The sequence below is a fragment of the Protopterus annectens genome, chromosome 2.part1 (genome assembly GCF_019279795.1).
Source record: "Protopterus annectens isolate FY-2018-M chromosome 2.part1, PAN1.0, whole genome shotgun sequence".
Taxonomy (NCBI): Eukaryota; Metazoa; Chordata; order Ceratodontiformes; family Protopteridae; genus Protopterus; species Protopterus annectens.
The window spans coordinates 332,693,792-332,713,232 of record NC_056729.1 but is presented as its reverse complement, the minus strand read 5'-3'; the positions used below and the strand labels follow the sequence as shown (position 1 = coordinate 332,713,232).

The 19,441-nt window shown below is 40.1% G+C and overlaps 1 protein-coding gene across 2 annotated transcripts in view; it reads right to left on the bottom strand.

The window, feature by feature from the left end:
- The window catches only part of SEL1L3 (SEL1L family member 3), a 1,757,172-nt gene that overhangs the window by 177,211 nt on the left and 1,560,520 nt on the right, over positions 1–19,441 (bottom strand). For both annotated transcript variants that reach the window (XM_044062158.1, XM_044062159.1), the window contains exon 20: positions 9,436–9,545. In XM_044062158.1, the coding sequence (XP_043918093.1) occupies positions 9,436–9,545 (110 nt within the window). The remainder of the gene's footprint in view (positions 1–9,435; positions 9,546–19,441) is intronic.

Here is a 19,441-nt window from a genome sequence, read left to right as displayed (position 1 = left end):
GAGGGAGGTTCGTAAGAATGAACGGCGAGATAGACAACAAACATAGAATGTTATGGTGAGTATATAACTTCTTTATGTTATGTTGTCCTATCTCGCCTTCATTCTTCAATGATGGGACAGCGTCCCTAGCACCTTTACCCTGGGTGGATCACGGGAGTACACCTTTAAGCACCGTGGAACCAAAGGAGGCCCTGTCCCTGGAGGCCAAATCTACTTTGTAATGTGTGATAAAAGTATGCGGAGTGGTCCAAGTAGCTGCTGCACAAATATTATCCATGGGAATTCTGGCTTGAAAGTCAGGTGACATAGCCATTGCTCTAGTGGAATGAGCTTTCACTTTGAAAGGTAAATCTCTGTGATTTGAGGTATAAATGAATATAATAAAATTTGAAAGCCAATTGGAAAGAGTAGTTTTAGAAACTGAACTACACTTTTTTGCATCAGAGAAGAATACGAATAGTTGGTCAGATTTTCTAAAGTCTTTGGTCCTATGCAAATAGAATCTGAGTTGTCTATGCACGTCTACTTGACGTAATTTGTATTCTGCCTTGTTGCTATGATGAGGAAAGAACACTGAAAGCTCTATAGATTGATTTATGTTGTTTGGATAAGAGACTTTGGGTAGGAAAGAAGGATTAGTTCGCAAGGATACCCTATCCTTATGAAAAATCAAATATGGCAGTTTAATAGAAAGAGCTTGCAACTCTGATAGTTTTCTGGCAGAAGTTATAGCCACTAGAGACAAGGTCTTCCAGGAAAGGAACTTGAGGTCTGCAGATTATGAGGGCTCAAAAGGTGGTAACGTGAGATATGACAGAACAAAATTTAAATCCCAAGGAGAAAGGGGGTTCCTTAAAGGGAGATCTTAATAAGGAGGCACCTTTTAAGAAGGCTCTACACAGCCTGTGTGACATTAAGTTGGAGATAGAATCACCATTGTGGAAATTTGATATTGCAGCGAGTTGAACCTTGATGGTTGCTGCAGCTGAACCTTGCTGGAAGAGTTCTGCCACAAATTCCAAAATAGAATGGATTGGTGCAGAAAAAGGATCAATGTTCCTCTTTGAGCCCAAAAGAAAAACCTTTTCCATTTGCTAGAATACAGTTTTCTAGTGAAAGCTTTATAAGAGGACATTAAGATATGTTTAACTGCAGGATTGAAATTGTGAAGCCTGACTAAATTGGGAAGTGGAGCAGCCAAGCTGTCAATTTTAGGGAGTGGAGAGAAGGATGAATCTCCCCTGACATATGAGTCAGCAGATCTGGCAATGGGTCCAGAGTCCAAGGCTTCTCATGAAGATGAGGCCAAAGGAAGGGGAACAAAACTTGGTGAGGCCAGTAAGGAGCAATGAGAATTATCCTGCTTCCCAAGTACTGTGCTTTCTGAATGACTCTGGGTATGAGAGGGAACAGAGGAAAAGCATACAGAAGTCCTGAGGGCCAATCGTGAGCAAGTGCGTCTCTCTGTGTCTCCCCCGGAGGGGGGATTAGGGTAAAGTAGCTGCTGCACTTGGCATTCATGGGAGTGGCAAAGAGATTGCAGCAAGGCTGACCCCATGTTTGGAAAATCATTTCCGCTACATTCTGATTGAGAGACCACTCATGAGGCATTAAGATGCTCTGCTCAGCTTGTCCGCTATCATGTTGGACTTCCTCAGAATATGCATTGCTATTAGAAAGTGCTGGGAAGAAACTGCCCATCGCCAAACTCTTAGGGCCTCTCGACAAAGGGGGTAAGATCTGGTTCTCCCCTGCTTGTTTATGTATCAAACCACAGACATATTGTCTGACTGTATCACAATTGTCCCTAGAAGGAGAGAGTCGTAAAGTGCTTGCAACACAAGAAGCACTACTCTCATCTCTAGGACATTTATATGCAAGTGAGCCTCATGTTCTTGCCATGTACCTTGGACTGTTCTTCCCAGATAATGCCCCCCACCCCCATTTGGGAAGCGTCCGTGGTCACTGTAGCTATGGGTTGATATGGAACAAATGGTCTCCCTATGGTCACATGAGTGGAGTGTATCCACCATCTTAAGTCTTTCTTGCATGATTCCATTAATCTGATTAGGTGAGACAGTGAAAGCTCTTGAAGTGACCATTGGGAGAACAACAGACACTGAAGGATCATCATGTGCATTCTGGCAAGAGGGACCAGTGTAATCGAGGAAGCCATTGTTCCTAGTGATCTTAGAATTATCTTTGCTTTCACTTTGGTATCGGGAAGGAGGTAAAGTATCTGTTGTCTGAGTGCTATAACTCTTTCTGTTGGAAGACGTGCTACCATAGAGGATGTGTCTAGATCTGCACCTATAAATGTAATATGTTGACAAGGCAACAAGGCAGATTTTTAAAAGTTGACTGTAATACCCAGCTGATTGCAAATGTCAAAAGTGAGATCCCTGGCTTGTTGGAGTAGATGCTTGGTGGTGGCAGATAGGAGCCAGTTGTCTAGATAGGGAAACACTCAGAATCCTAGACGCCTCAGGTGAGCCGTGACTACTGCCATGAATTTGGTGAACACTCTGGCAGCTGTAGTGAGACCAAAGGGCAGAGCTCGGAACTGGTAATGACTGGCGCCCAGCAGGAAGTGTATGTACCTTCTTGATGCCCTGTCCATTTTTATGTGGTAGTAAGCATCTTGAAGGTCTATCGAGCGCATCCAATCATCTTTCCCTAAAAAGGTAAGTATAGACTGCAGTGTCACCATTCGGAACTTTGACTTCCTGACAGATTTGTTTAATTTGCTTAGGTCTAATATGGGCCTCCCGACCCCTGTTCTTTTTGGCACCAAAAAGAATCTTGAGTGAGTTCCGAATCCTCTTTGGTCTGTGGGGACTTCTTGGATGACTCTTTTGTGCAGCAACTTTTCAATCTCTATAGTTGCTTGCTCTCTTAGATTGGGTGGAACATCTAGGATTGTTCTGGTCTGTGGAACAGGATTGGAAAATGGGGTGGAGTATCCTCTGGATATTATTTTTAGTACCCATTTGTCTCTTGTGATATTTTGCCAGGCTTCTGGGTACATGGATAAACGTCCCCCAACTGCCTCCAGAGTAGAGCAGTCAGGCCTCCTTTCAGGAGTGCTGATAAGGGCGTCGGCAAAAGGAATCATGGTCACCCTGGGTTTGCGGGCCCCCTCTACTTCTGGGGTGGCGTCTACCATTATTGCCTCCCCCACTGCCCCTGGGGAAGGAATCCTGGAAAACTCTCTGGGATCTTTTGAACCACATTTTTCCACTCTTCTGGCCTTTAGGATAAGGTCTTGAAAGTACAGAAAAATGTACTCCAACGGCACAGAGAGTTTTTCCTTCCTGCTCGCACCAGGTTAGAGTGTCTTTTACTTTGGGTCCAAAGAGTAAGGAACCATAAAAAGGGGCATTAGTAAAAGTAGACTTAAAGGGCTTCACAAAACTGCACAAGTGCATCCAGAAGTGTCTCCTACGGGAAACACCAGAACCCACTGCCCTGCTCGCTCCATCTGCTGCATAGGCTATGAGCCTCATGGAGGAGTTGACAATGGAATTTAAGGTAGACAACTGGTAGGAGACCTTCTCATTCACCCCCACAGCTAATGAACCTTGTAGAGTATATCCTAGTTCTTTCAGGAGATCTCTTTGTAGCCTTCTAAAGTGGGATAGGTAGTTCAGCAACCATAGTGAGAATGTCGCTGACAAAAAGACACTCTTCCCATATCTGTCCATCATTCGAGAGTCTTTACTCGGAGGATGAACAGATGAGGAAGTCTCTGCAAGTTCCTTCTTGGTGGCTGCTGCTACCACCATAGCATCTATGGGTACCCCCTCGGTTAGAAAATCCTTTCCCTAAGGAGCTGACAAGAATTTGTTTGGCCTCTGAGGGACTGGCTCCATAGTGTCAGGTGACTCCTATGCTTTTCGACTAACCAGGACCATAAGCTCATCAAAAGGAGGAGACACCCAGGAGGCTGAAGGGTGAGACTCAAAAGCCTTCAGGTACACTGACTCCTCATCAGAAGGGGGTGGTGGTCTGCCATCCACCTCTCTGCTTCAGGATCTCTAGAATATCTGCAAATGAGATATCATCAGAGGATGACAGGGGGACCCTTCCGACTCATCGAGGTCAGTGTCTAAAGTGACGGACTCATCTGGGGAGTCTACATGCTTCATCTTGCAAGTTCTCTTCCGGGGTGGCTCCTCAGAAGGATATTCTGGGGAGGCCTCAGAGGAGAGGGGTTTGCCCATAGAGGGATCCTGAGTCTCTGGATCTCTGCTGTCCTGTGGAATGGGTGGTGCAGAGACAGTAGCCGGTGCCTTAGGGGGACGAGTACTAGTATCCTTCTGTGGTACTGAATAGGTAGACAACACACTCCTCATGAGCTCAAAGACAGATCCCAACGGCTCCGAGGAGACAGATGAAGGCACCGGAACCAACAAGATTGGGCCTGAGGCCGATGTGGGTGCCGAGCTAACCTGGGCCGATGCCCTGAGGGGTAGACTCTGCACTAAAGAAGATAGGGGCCGAGAATTCCCCCTGGGGCTGACCGGGGATCCCCAGCTCCCAGACTCCCCGGATGGCTCAGAGAGAGTTGGAGCAGATATAATTTCCGTGAACACCAAAGGGGGTCCCGGAACCAATGGATCCACGGTAAGTAGTACCAAGCATTCTGGCTCTGAAGGACCAGCTTGGCTCAGAGGAGGGACAACAGTAGGTATAACTGGTACAGTAGGCTCCTAGACCAAATGGGTGAGAGCCGAGAATAATTTAGTCAGCACCGGCGACTTCAGGAGTCTGTGCTCCACCCGTTCCATGTCATCATCCAATAAGCTCCTGGTTGACCTGGAAGATAGGGATGGGCAGCAAGACCTGTGCAGAATTGGAGATTTCAACATCGGAGAAACTGGTGAAATATCTATGGACCGGCTCCAAGTAGAGGTATCTTGTGGCTCTGAGGACTTTGGAGTTGAAGTATCAGGCTTGTCAACTAATATGACCTCCGACGGCTTCGAGGACAGTGGAGCCAAGGAGGTAGTGGCCTTGGAAATTTTTGGTAGTTTGACTGGAGGCTCTGACTGAGCCGATGTTGCAGGTGAATGTCTTTTTTGAGACTTTTCCTTTTTAGAGGAAGGAGAAGAAGAAAAGGAAGAAGAACTATGGATAGCTTCCTCAAAGATTGGCTTTAAGAGCCCTTTCAGAATCAATTTGTTTCTCCTTTCTTGAAGTACTCTTGGACTGAAAGAGTGACAAAAAGTGCAGTCTTCTTGTAGGTGAATAGCACCAAGTCAATAAGCACATATAACATGTCACATGTCCATCAGTGATGGACATTTTTTGTGAGCACTTCTGGCATTTTTTAAAGCCCGAAAGCTTATGTTCTCTCTCTTTTGTGTCTTTAGACATAGTTAAGGTAAGACCGCAAAAGCAACAACAAGAAAAATTTTTGCTATTGAACAGCTAAAGCTACACTGAACAGTAACTACAGGGAACACAAGGAAAAAGACAACCAGAGAGAAAAAAATAGAGCCTCTAACTCAAACTCTGGACAAGACAACAAATAACTACAAGCCCTCTAACTTAAATGGGCAAATAGCTCTCTAACTTAAATGAGCTACTGATAAACTTAACAGACAGAAACAACAACCACTACAAGGGATACCAGCAGGCCTACAAAGCGACAGCAAAAGCCGTGCCAAAGGGGATAAAACTATCACTGTCTAACAGTAACGCAATAAAATGCACAACAAATTAAATATAATTAAAGATAAGCTATCTATTAGCAAATATAACAGTTTACAGGAAAAATAAGAGAAAATTTGTCACAACTTAGCCATGGCCAAGATGAGTGCATCCAACCTTGCAAAATGGCAAACGTGATCTGGGGAATTGCATCACTGCATTGTGGGATACCTTCTTGCCACGAGCCAGGTTTGAGAATTTCAGCTATGTATTCGGCCGAGATGGAGCCGAGAATCGGCTCCAAACCCATCATTGTAAGAATGAAGGCGAGACAGGACAACATAACACCATATGTTTAACTGTATAACTAGCAATGAAAATAATACTGAATATTTACAGTGCAAATATTAACGCCAGTTTGCTTCAACAACTTATAAGGTTTCACCTAATGTCATTCAGCATTGTTTGTAAGCCACTTTGGTTTTTGAAGTATTAAGTATGCATGAAAATATTGGTTATTTTTATAATTACTAACAAACAACTAGCAATATTCCCACTATAATGTGTTATAAACCAGCACTTTCAGTGAATAGTCCTGTCTCCTGCATTGTTGCTTCACACCATATACCTCAATAAAATGCAGGTTTCTCAGTTATAAAAATATGAACATCAATATGAAAATATGAATAATAAGTGGTAAACAGATTAATTCTCCTATGCAGGACATCCTAGACTAACAATCATGGTGTCATTTTGTTAAGAACTCCTAGCCATTTCAAATATTTCCTATTATTAGCTGGCAAGTCACTTAGTTCACAAAGGTAGACCACAAAAAACTTCTGTGTGCCATAAGAAGGTATGGGTGTGAACTGGAAGTGTACAAAAAAAGGCATTTTGGGCTTGACTGAGTTTAAGCATGATAAAGTGTTATCTCTGGTGCCTATAGCCCCCCCCCCCCCAACCTCACATCTCTTTTACTGCAAAACCTTGTTCTTTTATGTTTTAAATGCCTTTAAGGCACAATATCAAGCGTTATCCCTAGTGTCTGCCCACGTTATAAGATTTGCTCATTAGTCTAGGAAAGTGTGGTGGTATGACAGTCCCCATACACACAAACAGTCACACATTCTTACACATATACCTACCCTTTCTATCACTTAACTAACCCTCCTTAGTGCAACCTTACACTTAGACACATACTCAAACACATCACTCATATGTCTACATGCACTCACACACGTATACACAAGCACCCCCCAAAAATAACACCTCAAATTATCAAAAACAATTCTGAAATAATGTAAACAACCTTATATATTCTGGAAAAATCTCCACTAAATCTTCTCCCACAAGAAATCATCTACAACACAGCCTACTTAACAGATAAACATTCCAATGAATGTTCTTCGACCAAAAAGTATTTCATCTACTCCCTTCTGCAGCAGATTTCTGCAAACAGCCCACCTATGGCAATTTAACACCACAAATCATACTTGTTTATTGCAATGAAAACTTCTATTTAAGATTAAGCCAACCTCACTAGTCCCCAACAATCTACCTAAAATAGGTGATACCATCATTTACCCCATATCAATCCTCATAAATGGATCACTAACTGAATAATATATTCTGACGATATGGATACAAGCCTACATCACACCCATTCACAAAACAGGCATATCAGTTGAGATCTCAAGACTTCAGACCCATTTCCTTATTATGTCACATCTCAAAAATACTACACAAATGTATACAAACTCAGCTCCTCAACCACATCATACAAAACAACTTATTCTCTCCTAAACTAGCTAGGTGACAATCCTAGACTTAATTTATCAGCAAACAAATTAAGGAAAAGTAGTTATTGCCATATTTCTAGACTTACCTAAAGTTTTTTGACTCAGTATCACATCAACTATTGCAAGAACAGCTATTCACCATGCAAATTAGCAAATAAACTGCATATTGGGCAGATAGTTACTTAAGTAATATATTGGTCAAAAGCATTACAACAGCAATATGCATACTAATCTTTAAACCTATAATAGTTGGTGTCCCACAAGGATCAATACTGGGCCTATATCTATTCAATATATTTATTAATGATATGCACAAAAGTGTGCCCAACTCTATCTTTGTGCAATATGCAGATGACCCCACTGCACTCCGTTAACTGCAAGAAGATACATATAGATCATTCAGAAAACTGAAATTCAACTATCAATGTAATCTTAATTCCATATAAATAAAACCTGCTCTATTTCTAAGCACAATATATGGAAAGCATCCTGGTACTTTTAACATCTGCTCTTCAGCACAAACTACTATTGAACAAGCAACACACACACACACACACACACACACACACACACACACACACACACACACACACACACACACACACACACACACACACACAGCTACTAGGCATTATTATAGACAGACAACTGCACTTCAATCAACACAAAGGTTATTCATTAAGCAACCCCAAGAAGCTTGGGATATGCAGTAGCAACATTAAAGTATGCAAACCCCAAACAAATAAACTAGAACAAACCTGCAACAAAACAGCCAAATTCACAGCAAACCTTATACAAAGAATGCAAAACTAACAAGCATTCGAAAGAACACATTGGCTAGATGTGAAAAATCCCCTAACCTTCATATAGCACATGGCATTGTATAATATTGTTCACAAACCAAATAAATGTCTAGCACTTTTGTGGACTTTTTCATATTTAGAAAACCACTTAGACTGCTATGGTCACAACAAAGAAAAACCTACAGATAAGTACCAAATCTGACAATCACTTGGGTGATTCCCCATACTCAGGCTATGCATCTTCACTGTGGATCTCTGGTCCCCTAAACATTTGTAATGAAAACAACACTGAAGCATTTATTCTAAAACAAATACCCTGTCTAGCAAATAACAGACATTATCACCACAGAGACTGTCTGCTATAGATATTTTCTTCTATTATACAATTGGCCATAAACATATGCTTTTTAACCTTGTCTCCACTGATCCCACACTGACCTCCACTATCCTGTCACCTCTCTAACCTACACACTCTCCCATATAATCCATCCCACTAAATCTTTGACTCTCTGTCTTCCTCTCACACTTCCCATCAACCACACGAGCCTTCTCTCTCTCTCTCTCTCCCTCTCCTATGACTTGTTTATTTTGGACTATTAGCCCACAAACTATTAAGTTGTTACTATCCAATCTACAATATGTTAATTTCATAATAAATCACTCTACTTTGAATTAGGTTTGTTTTCCACTGAATCAAACTGATTTGTACTTACAGAGAATTGCATATATCCATTTCATTGTATTTCTACTACTGTGTATAAAACCACCATCTACTAAATCTCACTGGTTTCTCCATGCACTAAACTACTTTATCTTCAAAGCAAATATGTACATATCAATTTATACATAACGGTTTTAATCTCTAGCTCTGCACAATGCTTATATTTCCAAATTTGGAGATTTTCTCCTTGGGCAACATAAGAGAAGGAACTTTTGTTAAACAGTCAGCCATTTCCACTTAATGAAGTATAAATAAAATAAATGTAATTTAGTTGATGTCATTCTCTTCAAAACATACCATTTATAACAAAACCAACTTTTTTTTCTTACAAAATATCTGTACAATACTCAAAAATGTATCATATGCAATGAAAACATCCTTAAGACTATTTTGAAGTAAACACGATCTTTCTTAAAAGTTCACTTCCTAAAAACAATAGAATATTTCAAAGATATACCTGAGAATCACTCTGTGAGGCAGCTTCTGCATACATAACACCAGCTAAATCGATGTTCCTTGACCTGTTAGGATAACCATAATAATACAAATCTCCCATCTTCAGATACGCTAAGATCAAAACAGTAAATGTTATTGTTAATGATATTTAACACAGACTGACACTGTGCTTAATCCTAAAATTTGTTATGAAGTACAATTAACTCTACCTAGTATTAAATGCAATGAATGATGAAAGCAAAGTTAGTAAACTGTTAAAATGAGGATATATTTCAGTATCACTGTAGAATATCATACAATTCTGTGAAATATAGCAATAAATAAGCAATTTGATAGCAGTTAAAGCACTACAATATTTCACTGATGGTCCAGTTCAGTTTAACAGTCATCTATAAAGATACTGCAACATGATACAAAAATTACACAATACACTGCACTCCACAGGTGTGTGACATTCTCAAATAAAACAAGAGGATCATTGCTACAAAACAACAGATGCATGTTTTTTCAATAAAAATGCAAGTGAACAGTCAGTCTTTGGAGAGATATTTTCAACTTGAATATCTACTATGGTAAATGTTGCAATCTTACATCATGGATTCTACAGGGTAGCAGAGCAATAAAAGAAAACATACCACATGCCTTCTCTGCTCTACATAAACAAAGAATGCATATGTATATAGCCATCCATTCAAGTTATGATGTCAGAAAAGGTGTTGATGGATGATCAAGTGGCAGTGTTACAAGTACTCTTAAGCACACACATTTCTAAAGGTGGTAACTTGCTGACATTATTGAGTGGACCATTGCCTTCCTCTGGCAAGGTTTTGCAGTACTTTACCATAAAAGAAATCAGTACAACTGCCAGACCTTTAAAATGTGTATTTGGTAGACACCTGGCTTAGCTTTCCAGTCCTGAAAACAACAAATAAATGATCCGTCTAATGGGTTGCATCTTTTAATACCTTACAGCTTTGTAGAGATCCGCAAATACTTTTCTATTAGATTTTACAACCTGGCTAATAAAACAGGAGGTTTAATGGGATGATTCAAAGTAAAGTTAGGCACCACTTTAAGCTTAAAGGATGGATTTGTTTTTAAGGACACCTGACCCTGTCCCTGTGGCAGGGCCAGCCTTAGGTAAAATGGAGCCCTATGTAAAGGACTCCATGTCATTCAACTCGATGTGCACTGACCCCTAGCACCCCTAGTGCTCCCTTCATTTCTGCTCCACATTCTAGTCTCTTCATATCATGCAAATGCCTTTTTTTTCCCTGGCTATTCATATTTTGTCTTACTTTTCATCTTTTTCCTGTATCCTTTCGACATACACTAACTGGCTAAGTCTGCAATGTAATACCTGTGTAGGAAATAACTAAATTAAGCTGCAGGCCTGAGGGCAGATAGTTTACATAAAGCATTTCTTGGAATAGTGACTGCCTCCCTATTCCAAGAAATAGTAATTTTGTAGGTATCACTCTGGTGTTAAAATTGGGATGAAAGTGAAGGAAAAAATCACCACAGTTATATATTTCAAGTTGCTGCACTCATAGATATGATCAGCAAGCTACCTCACCCCAGAAGAAACTTTTTGTATAACCCTATGATCTCAGATTAGGATAAAAGTGAAAGAACAAACAGGATACCATAACATATTTTACCTTATTCCCCTCAAAAATATATATACATTAACAAGACTCTTTATCCTTACCTTCAAAAAATAACTACCTCTATACATGTCCGATGTACGACCGCCACCAGTACTGTTAGCCAACAGGGTGCTGGTGAAAATTGGGCTACTGCTGGCCGAAGGAGAAGAGGAGGGCGAAGGCATGCCCGAAGGCAGGAAGAGAGGAGGAAGGTTAGGATTGTAGCAGTGAGGGTAGGAACTTTGAATGTTGGCAGTATGACTGGTATAGGAAGAGAGCTAGCTGATATGATGGAGAGAAGGAAAGTTGATATATTGTGCGTGCAAGAGACCAGATGGAAGGGAAGTAAGGCCAGGTGTTTAGGAAATGGGTTCAAATTGTTCTATCATGGTGTGGATGGCAGGAGAAATGGGGTAGGGGTTATACTAAAGGAACAATATGCCAAGAGTGTTTTAGACGTGAAGAGAGTGTCTGACAGAATGATGTTTATGAAGCTCGAAGTTGATGGTGTAATGATGAATGTTGTTAGTGCATATGCTCCACAAGTTGGGTGTGCGATGGATGAGAAAGAGAAATTTTGGAGTGAGTTGGATGAAGTTGTGGTGAGTGTACCCAAGGGTGAGAGACTAGTGATTGGAGCGGACTTTAATGGGCATGTTGGTGAAGTGAACAGAGGGGATGAGGAAGTGATGGGTAGGTATGGTGTTAAGGAGAGGAATGCAGAAGGTCAGATGATTGTGGATTTTGCGAAAAGGATGGAAATGGCTGTGGTGAATACGTATTTTAAGAAGAGGGAGGAGCATATGGTGACGTACAAGAGTGGAGGAAGATGCTCACAAGTGGATTATATCCTATGTAGGAGAGCCAGTCTGAAGGAGATTGGAGACTGCAAAGTGGTGGCAGGGGAAAGTGTAGTTAAGCAGTATAGAATGATGGTCTGTAGGATGGCGTTGGTGATCAAGAAGAGGAGGAGGAGTGTGAAAGCAGTGCCAAGGATTAAATGGTGGAAGTTAAAAAAGGGTGATTGTGAAGTGGAGTTTAGGGAAGAGTAAAGACAGGCACTGGGAGGTAGTGGAGAGTTACCGAATAGCTGGGTAACTACAGCAGAACTAGTAAGGGAGACTGCTAGAAAGGTGCTTGGTGTGACATCTGGACAGAGGAAGGAGGACAAGGAGACCTGGTGGTGGAATGAGGAAGTACAGGAGAGTATACAGAGGAAGAGGCTGGTGAAGAAGAAGTGGGATTGTCAAAGAGATGAAGAAAGTAGACATGAGTATAAGGAGATGAGGCGCATGGCAAAGAGAGAGGTGGCGAAAGCTAAGGATAAGGCGTATGGAGAGTTGTATGAGAGATTGGACACTAAAGAGGGAGAAAAGGACCTGTACCAATTGGCTAGACAGAGGGACAGAGCTGGGAAAGATGTGCAGCAAGTAAGGGTGATAAAGGATAGTGAGGGAAAGGTACTGATGAATGAAGGGAATGAGAGAGAGAGAAGGTTGGATGATGTGGGGATAGTGAATCAGGAAGTGAAACAGATTAGCAAGGAGGAAGTAAGGACAGCTATGAAGAGGATGAAGAATGGAAAGGCTGTTGGCCCAGATGACATCCCAATGGAAGCATGGAGGTGCTTAGGAGAAATGGCAGTGGAATTTTTAACTAGATTGTTTAATGACATTTTGGAAAGTCAGAGGATGCCTGAGGAGTGGAGAAAAAGTGTTTTGGTACTTATCTTTAACAATAAGGGTGATGTGCAGAGCTGCAGTAACTACAGAGGGATACAACTGATCAGTCACAGCTTGAAGTTATGGGGAAGAGTAGTAGAAGCTAGGTTAAGAAGGGAGGTAATGATTAGTGATCAGCAGTATGGTTTCATGCCACGCAAGAGCACTACAGATGCAATGTTTGCTCTGAGAGTGTTATTGGATAAATACAGAGAAGGTCAGAAGGAGTTGCATTGTGTCTTTGTAGACTTGGAGAAAGCATATGACAGGGTGCCTAGAGAAGAGTTGTGGTATTGTATGAGGAAGTCGGGAGTGGCAGAGAAGTATGTAACCATGGTACAGGATATGTACGAGGGTAGTGTGACACTGGTGAGGACTGCAGTGGGAGTGACAGATCCGTTTAAGGTGGAGGTGGGATTACATCAAGGATCAGCTCTGAGTCCTTTCTTATTTGCAGTGATGATGGACAGGTTGACAGATGAGATCAGACAGGAGGCCCCGTGGACTATCATGTTTGCAGATGACATTGTGATCTATAGTGGGAGTAGGAATCAGGTTGAGGAGACTCTGGAGAGGTGGAGATATGCTCTAGAGAGCAGAGGAATGATTATGTTAACGGGGAAGTCAGACTTGGAACAAAGCCAATTTTCAGTGAAGGCCCAGGGAGAAACGCTCCAGATGCATGTCTTTGTAATGTGAGAGGAAACCCGAGCACCCAGTGGAAACCCACACAAACACTGAGAGGACATGCAGACTCTGCACAGAAGGCACTCCAGCCGAGAATCGAACTAGAGAACTGCTTGCTGTGAGGCGACAACACTACTGCTACACCAGTGCACAGTCCAATCTTACCCCAGGACTGCCCCCTGTACTACTAATGGCAGCTCCAACATGCTTTATCTCATGAATGGGCTCCCTCACATTATCTCTGTTATGATCCCATTTATTCTCATTGGGGTAATATACAATTATCAACCATGGGATGGGCAAGACCAATCTATAAACAAATGGGATAGGTTAATTTGAGCATAAAAATGTAAACTGGCTAGACTTAAATGGCCAACAAGGGCAGCTAGCCTACTGCATATCTATGAATCTATGAACAGTAGGTGAAACAGCTTTCTCTAGGTAAGGACCGGCAATATGGAACCCCCATCCCAATGAGGTAAAAAACAATCAAATACTGGAACAATTTAAATCAGCCCTGAGTGGACACCTACAAAAAGAAGCTAAATGTACCTACTATTATATATAATACTGGATAAAGTTCATCACCTCCAGAATTCTTATACACTGTTTGTAAATATCTATACTTATGAATGAAATAATATATTTTACACCCTAAAATTGACATTGTACATACATACTACAAATGTTTAGTGGCTTGTTATATACTCTTTTTATTATCTTGTACATACATATTATATATTGACTGCCACTCTGGTACGTTTAACATTAGCAGCATATTACACCTCTTACCATTCCAACCTGAACAACCCTATCCCTCCTTACTCCACGTCTAAAGCTACCCCCTACACCTAAACCAGTAAACATCCCCATATGCAGCTCCATCTTCAATGTCACAGCTCTAGACCATATGCAGTTTTCCTTTCTCCCTCACCCAAACAAACCTAGCATCTCTCAGAAATATAATAAACACCTACTCAGATTCTTGAAAACTCTAGTCAGCATAGCATCAAAGCTAACTATCAGTGGAGACATACATCCAAACCCTGGCCCAACCTATGAACCATACAACTCAACCTCACAAAATGACATACAAACTCAATCTAATCAATCTGCAATTATACCTCCTAGGGACAAGTCTGATATTCTACTAATAAATATTAATATAAGAAGTGTCAACAACAAAATCCATGAGCTCCATGCTAACTTCTCCATATACTCTCCTGATATCATACTTCTCATCGAACCTTGGCTAAAAACTACCACCCCCAACAATGAAATACTACCACCAGGTTATAACATCATAACATATAGACAGAAATAGTAAGAGAGGAGGATGCATGGCCCTACTCTTTAAAAACCATCCCTCTATAGAAATGTTAGATGAAAAACCTCTAAACTTTAACAATGCTGAAATGGTATTTTCTAAACTAAACATTAACTCCAAGAAACATACATACATAATAGGAATCTATATGCCACCAGGGGATAATATCCAAACATTAAAAAATATACTTCACTAGAGCAGTAAAACATTACCTCAGGAAACAATTATTATGGGTGACTTCAATGTAGACTGGTTAGACTGCAACTCCACAAACCCCAAAACTTGCATCAACCTGCACAGCTTCACACAACTCATCCAGTCACCCACTAGGATTAATAAGCCATCCAACAAACATTACTTTCTATACTGGATATTAACAAATATGCCAGCCCTCTGCTCCTACTTTGGCTGTCTACCAGACAGTCTTAGTGACCACTTCCCAACCTATTTACTTAGGAAACGAGCTAACCCATCTAAACAAACTACATTTAAACAAATAAGAAACAAAAAACACCTGAACCCCAACAACCTTATAGATATACTCAAACACTGTAACTGGAAACTACTGAAACTTCCACCCCTTCAGGAAGCAATAGACTACTTCAACTCTACATTCCTATCTACACTAAACTCTCAGGCCCCTAGCAGAAATATATGTGTTAAATCTAAATATGTCCCATAGTTAACAAAAGAAACACAATCACTATTTAAATCTAGAGACAAGGCCTGATCAATCTGGAAAAAATAAAAGTCCCAATCCACTCTACAAATCTACCAGGAATTTAGAAATAAAGCAAAGCACCAAATTAAACAAGACAAAATAAATTACTACTCAGAAATCCAATCAAAGCACTGCAGTAACCCGCAAAAATTCTGGACAGCTACAAACAATGTACTTCTACTAGGTAAAGTTAGTAAACTCCCCCTCCTATCACTACTAATAATTCAGACAATATTGCTACTCAGTTTAATAAGTACTTTACAGAAAGTATCTTAGCACTGTTCCAAAAAAAAAAAAAAACCCTCACCTATCAGAGCTGCCATTGCCTCTTCCAATATTAAATCTACCTTCTCCCTGCAACCTGTATCTACAGAGACAATCAAAAAGCTGCTTAAAAAGTTAAAACCCACCACAATAGCCGCAGACAACTTACCTGCCAATTTCCTAAAACTAACAGCAGATGGAATAGTCTATCCTGTATCAATAGCAGAACAACAAGTCCCTACCAGTTGGAAAACCTCTTATGTTATACCTTTACAAAAAGTTGGCCCTTCAATAGATCTCTCTAACAACCGCTCGATCGCAATATTATCACCACTGTCTAAAATACTAGAGAGGGTCATTCACATGCAAGTTACTGTTTACCTGCATACTAACAAAAGTCTAACCAACACTCAGCATGGCTTTCGATCATTTCATAGTACATCAACCGCTCTAATTTCATTTACCAATACTGTCAACTATCACAGGAACAAGAGTAAATATGTATCCTCTATCTTCCTTGACCTGTCAAAAGCCTTTGGTATGGTTTCTTCATAGTAAACTTATAAACAATCTCTCTGAACTAAACTTGTGTCAATCTACCCTTGCTTGGTTCCAGGATTACCCTACTGGATGCCATTAAGCAGTATTTTGGCAACAGATGTTATCATCCCTTCTACCAGTGACTCTAGGTGTCCCCCAGGCTCAATCTTAGGCCCACTATTATTTTCAATTTTTACAAATATATATATATATATATATATATATATATATATATATATATATATATATATACATACACACACACACACACACACACACACACACACACACACACACACACACACACACACACACACACACACTTCAACCCCACAAGCCTCTCTCATCCAATATGCAAATGATTCAACAGTGATATGTGCTGCTTCCTCAACTCAAGAACTTCAAAATATAACACAACAATCCTTTTTGGCAGTTGAGATCTGGCTTACAAACTCACAGATAATTTTAACCCCCCCCCCCCAAAAAAAAAAACACGATTTTCCAACCTACTAAATCAGCCTCACCCACTAACACTTTCAACACTGTATCACTAAATAACACCACCAACTCTAACTTTGACCCTTCCTGTGGTAACTCTGGTTTAAGAGCATAAGACTGCTCAGGAAATAATCATTACTTGCTTCTTTATCTGAAAAATACCAGTTCAACACCTCCATAAAATAATAATTCACACTCAGAAAAAACTTATGTTGTTAAATATTCATCAAATAATATAGGAAGAAAATTAGAACATTTTGGTAAATGATGACAAAAAGAAAATATTTTAAGAATCATATAATCGGAGAGACTGAATGAAGAAAAAAATCAGGGGGCCTGAAAGACGCAGCCCTGCAGAAATAAGCTGTATCCATTTCCTGGTTCATTGGCCCATTTTTCTGCTTTAATTTTAACATTTTCAAGGAACAATTAAGAAAAATAACATTACAACTGGATAAACGAGTCAATAAGTTCTGTATTAATTATAAGAAAATCATGTAAGCTCTTTTCGTTAGTTTAGGACAAATTACATGAGTTTTCATCAGTTGCTCCAGTTTAAAAGCTGCAACATAGGCAAACCTGCAAACTCTACCTTATCAGTAGGTATGCATGCATACAAGTGAGAGTGAGGGTGTACATGTGTGTTTGTGTGTGTCCTGTGAAGTGTTGATGTTCTTTTCAGGCTAAGCTTCTTTGAGTAACATCCACCGAGTTCCATGAAATTTCTGGCTCCTCTCTCAGCCTGCCTTGTATTAAAGAGATAATCAAAGAATTAATGAATACATAAATAAATTATATTTAACAATTTCAATTTAACATCCTCTGGAAATGGTTGAACCATTAACCATGTATGAGGTCTTATCACAGATCCGCGAACAGCTACCCAGAAGACGGAATAAAAGATGGTATACCCATACTTAGCCATATGATAGCATACTTTTTTACTGTCTGTGTCAGTTTGATTACTTTTTTCTATTACTGAGGCATCAGTAATTTCCTTTGTAAGCTCCTCTATTTGTTTCAAATAACCCAATTTGTATTACATTATACAGGCTTGATAGTTAATGTCTACAATAACCATAATGCTTGCGGTGTAAACAGATGAGACCTCAGTTTAATATCTTATCCAAAGGACAATGCACTCAGGAGTGCAGCATCCCCCTTATGCTGCACTGGAGTGTCAGCAGTCAGCCTACCTCATGTGGAAATAGAACCCACTGCTATCTGCACCAACCATAAGTATGCTGCCTGTTCTACCACTGACACTATAAGCAGGACAACCAATATATCTGTGGGAAGTGGTGACAGTATGCACTGCTCACTTTGGGAATTTTTTTTTTCTTTTGAAAGGCATCATAGTGACTGCGGCTGAGATGTGGTTGGAGTTGTGAATGACAACAACAAGTTGAAATATATTACTCTGAACATTATTTCTTTCAGGTTTTGCTATCATAAATTAAAGGTTTCCCTAAAAGTGGGTACATTCTGGAGGCACACTGAGTGTAAAAGTAAAGGGAAGATATATGATCATAATTAAATGAAAAATAATGATGAACATGTTTGTTGAGGGGCATTGTACAGCTGTCTGAAAAAAGCACACTGAAATATATTACTGTGGCCATTATTTTTTTCACTTTCATCACAATAAAGCATAAGAGATTCTCATAGAAAATGGCAGTCCTTGGGAGCAGAAAGGCTAGTTGTGTATGAATGCAAATGGCAATTACTTAATCACTACTAAACAATCACTAATAAAGCTTGAAAAAGAGAGTGTGCGTGTATGTGTGTGTGTGTGCACGTGAATTTGTGTCTAAGAACAACAAAATGAAATGCATTGCTATAGTTATTCACTTTAATCACAATCCACGATTACATAAGCAGATAAATTGTGGCTTTACAGAAAAGAGAGGAGGCAGGCTGGGTAAACTGATAGTTTGTTAGAGAGTCAGTGCATGTGACAAAGTATGAAGTTGAAATCTGTTACTGTGGTTAATTTGCCTTTAAGTTTCGTCAAAATCAGACATCAGGTATGTACACAGAAAGTGTCTTTTTTCATGTATCAGATTATGCTTAAAAGTGAAAGGCATTTGCATGATCAGTGTTAAAAGATCATTGATATGGCTTGTTGGGGTAGGTACTATGTATCTGACTGTAAAAGTATAAAGTACTTAACTGAGTTATATATTCTGCTTTTATCACAATCAGGCATGAGTGGTATACACAGAACAGCAATGCCTCTGCACACTTGGCAGGGTGTGTCTGAAAGCAAAGGCCAGTTATAAGATTATTATTAGACAGCTGCAGTGGTTTTGAAGGCGGGTAACGCAGTACCGTGGGATGCCACAGGGCTGTCCCCAGGGCATTACAGTGAAGTGGACAGAAAAGAAAAATGTATTCATATTCTCAGTCTTTTATTGCCATTATGTGGCTGTGCAGCATAATCCATGACTAAAACAAACTACATTCTGAGTCAGCAACATGACAGCATAAAAGTTTTAGCTTTTGTCTTCAGGTAAATTTCATGCATTTCACATTGCAGTGTGACACAAGCAGTGCTTGCAACAATAATTACTGCAGTATGACTAGAATTAAAAACAGTT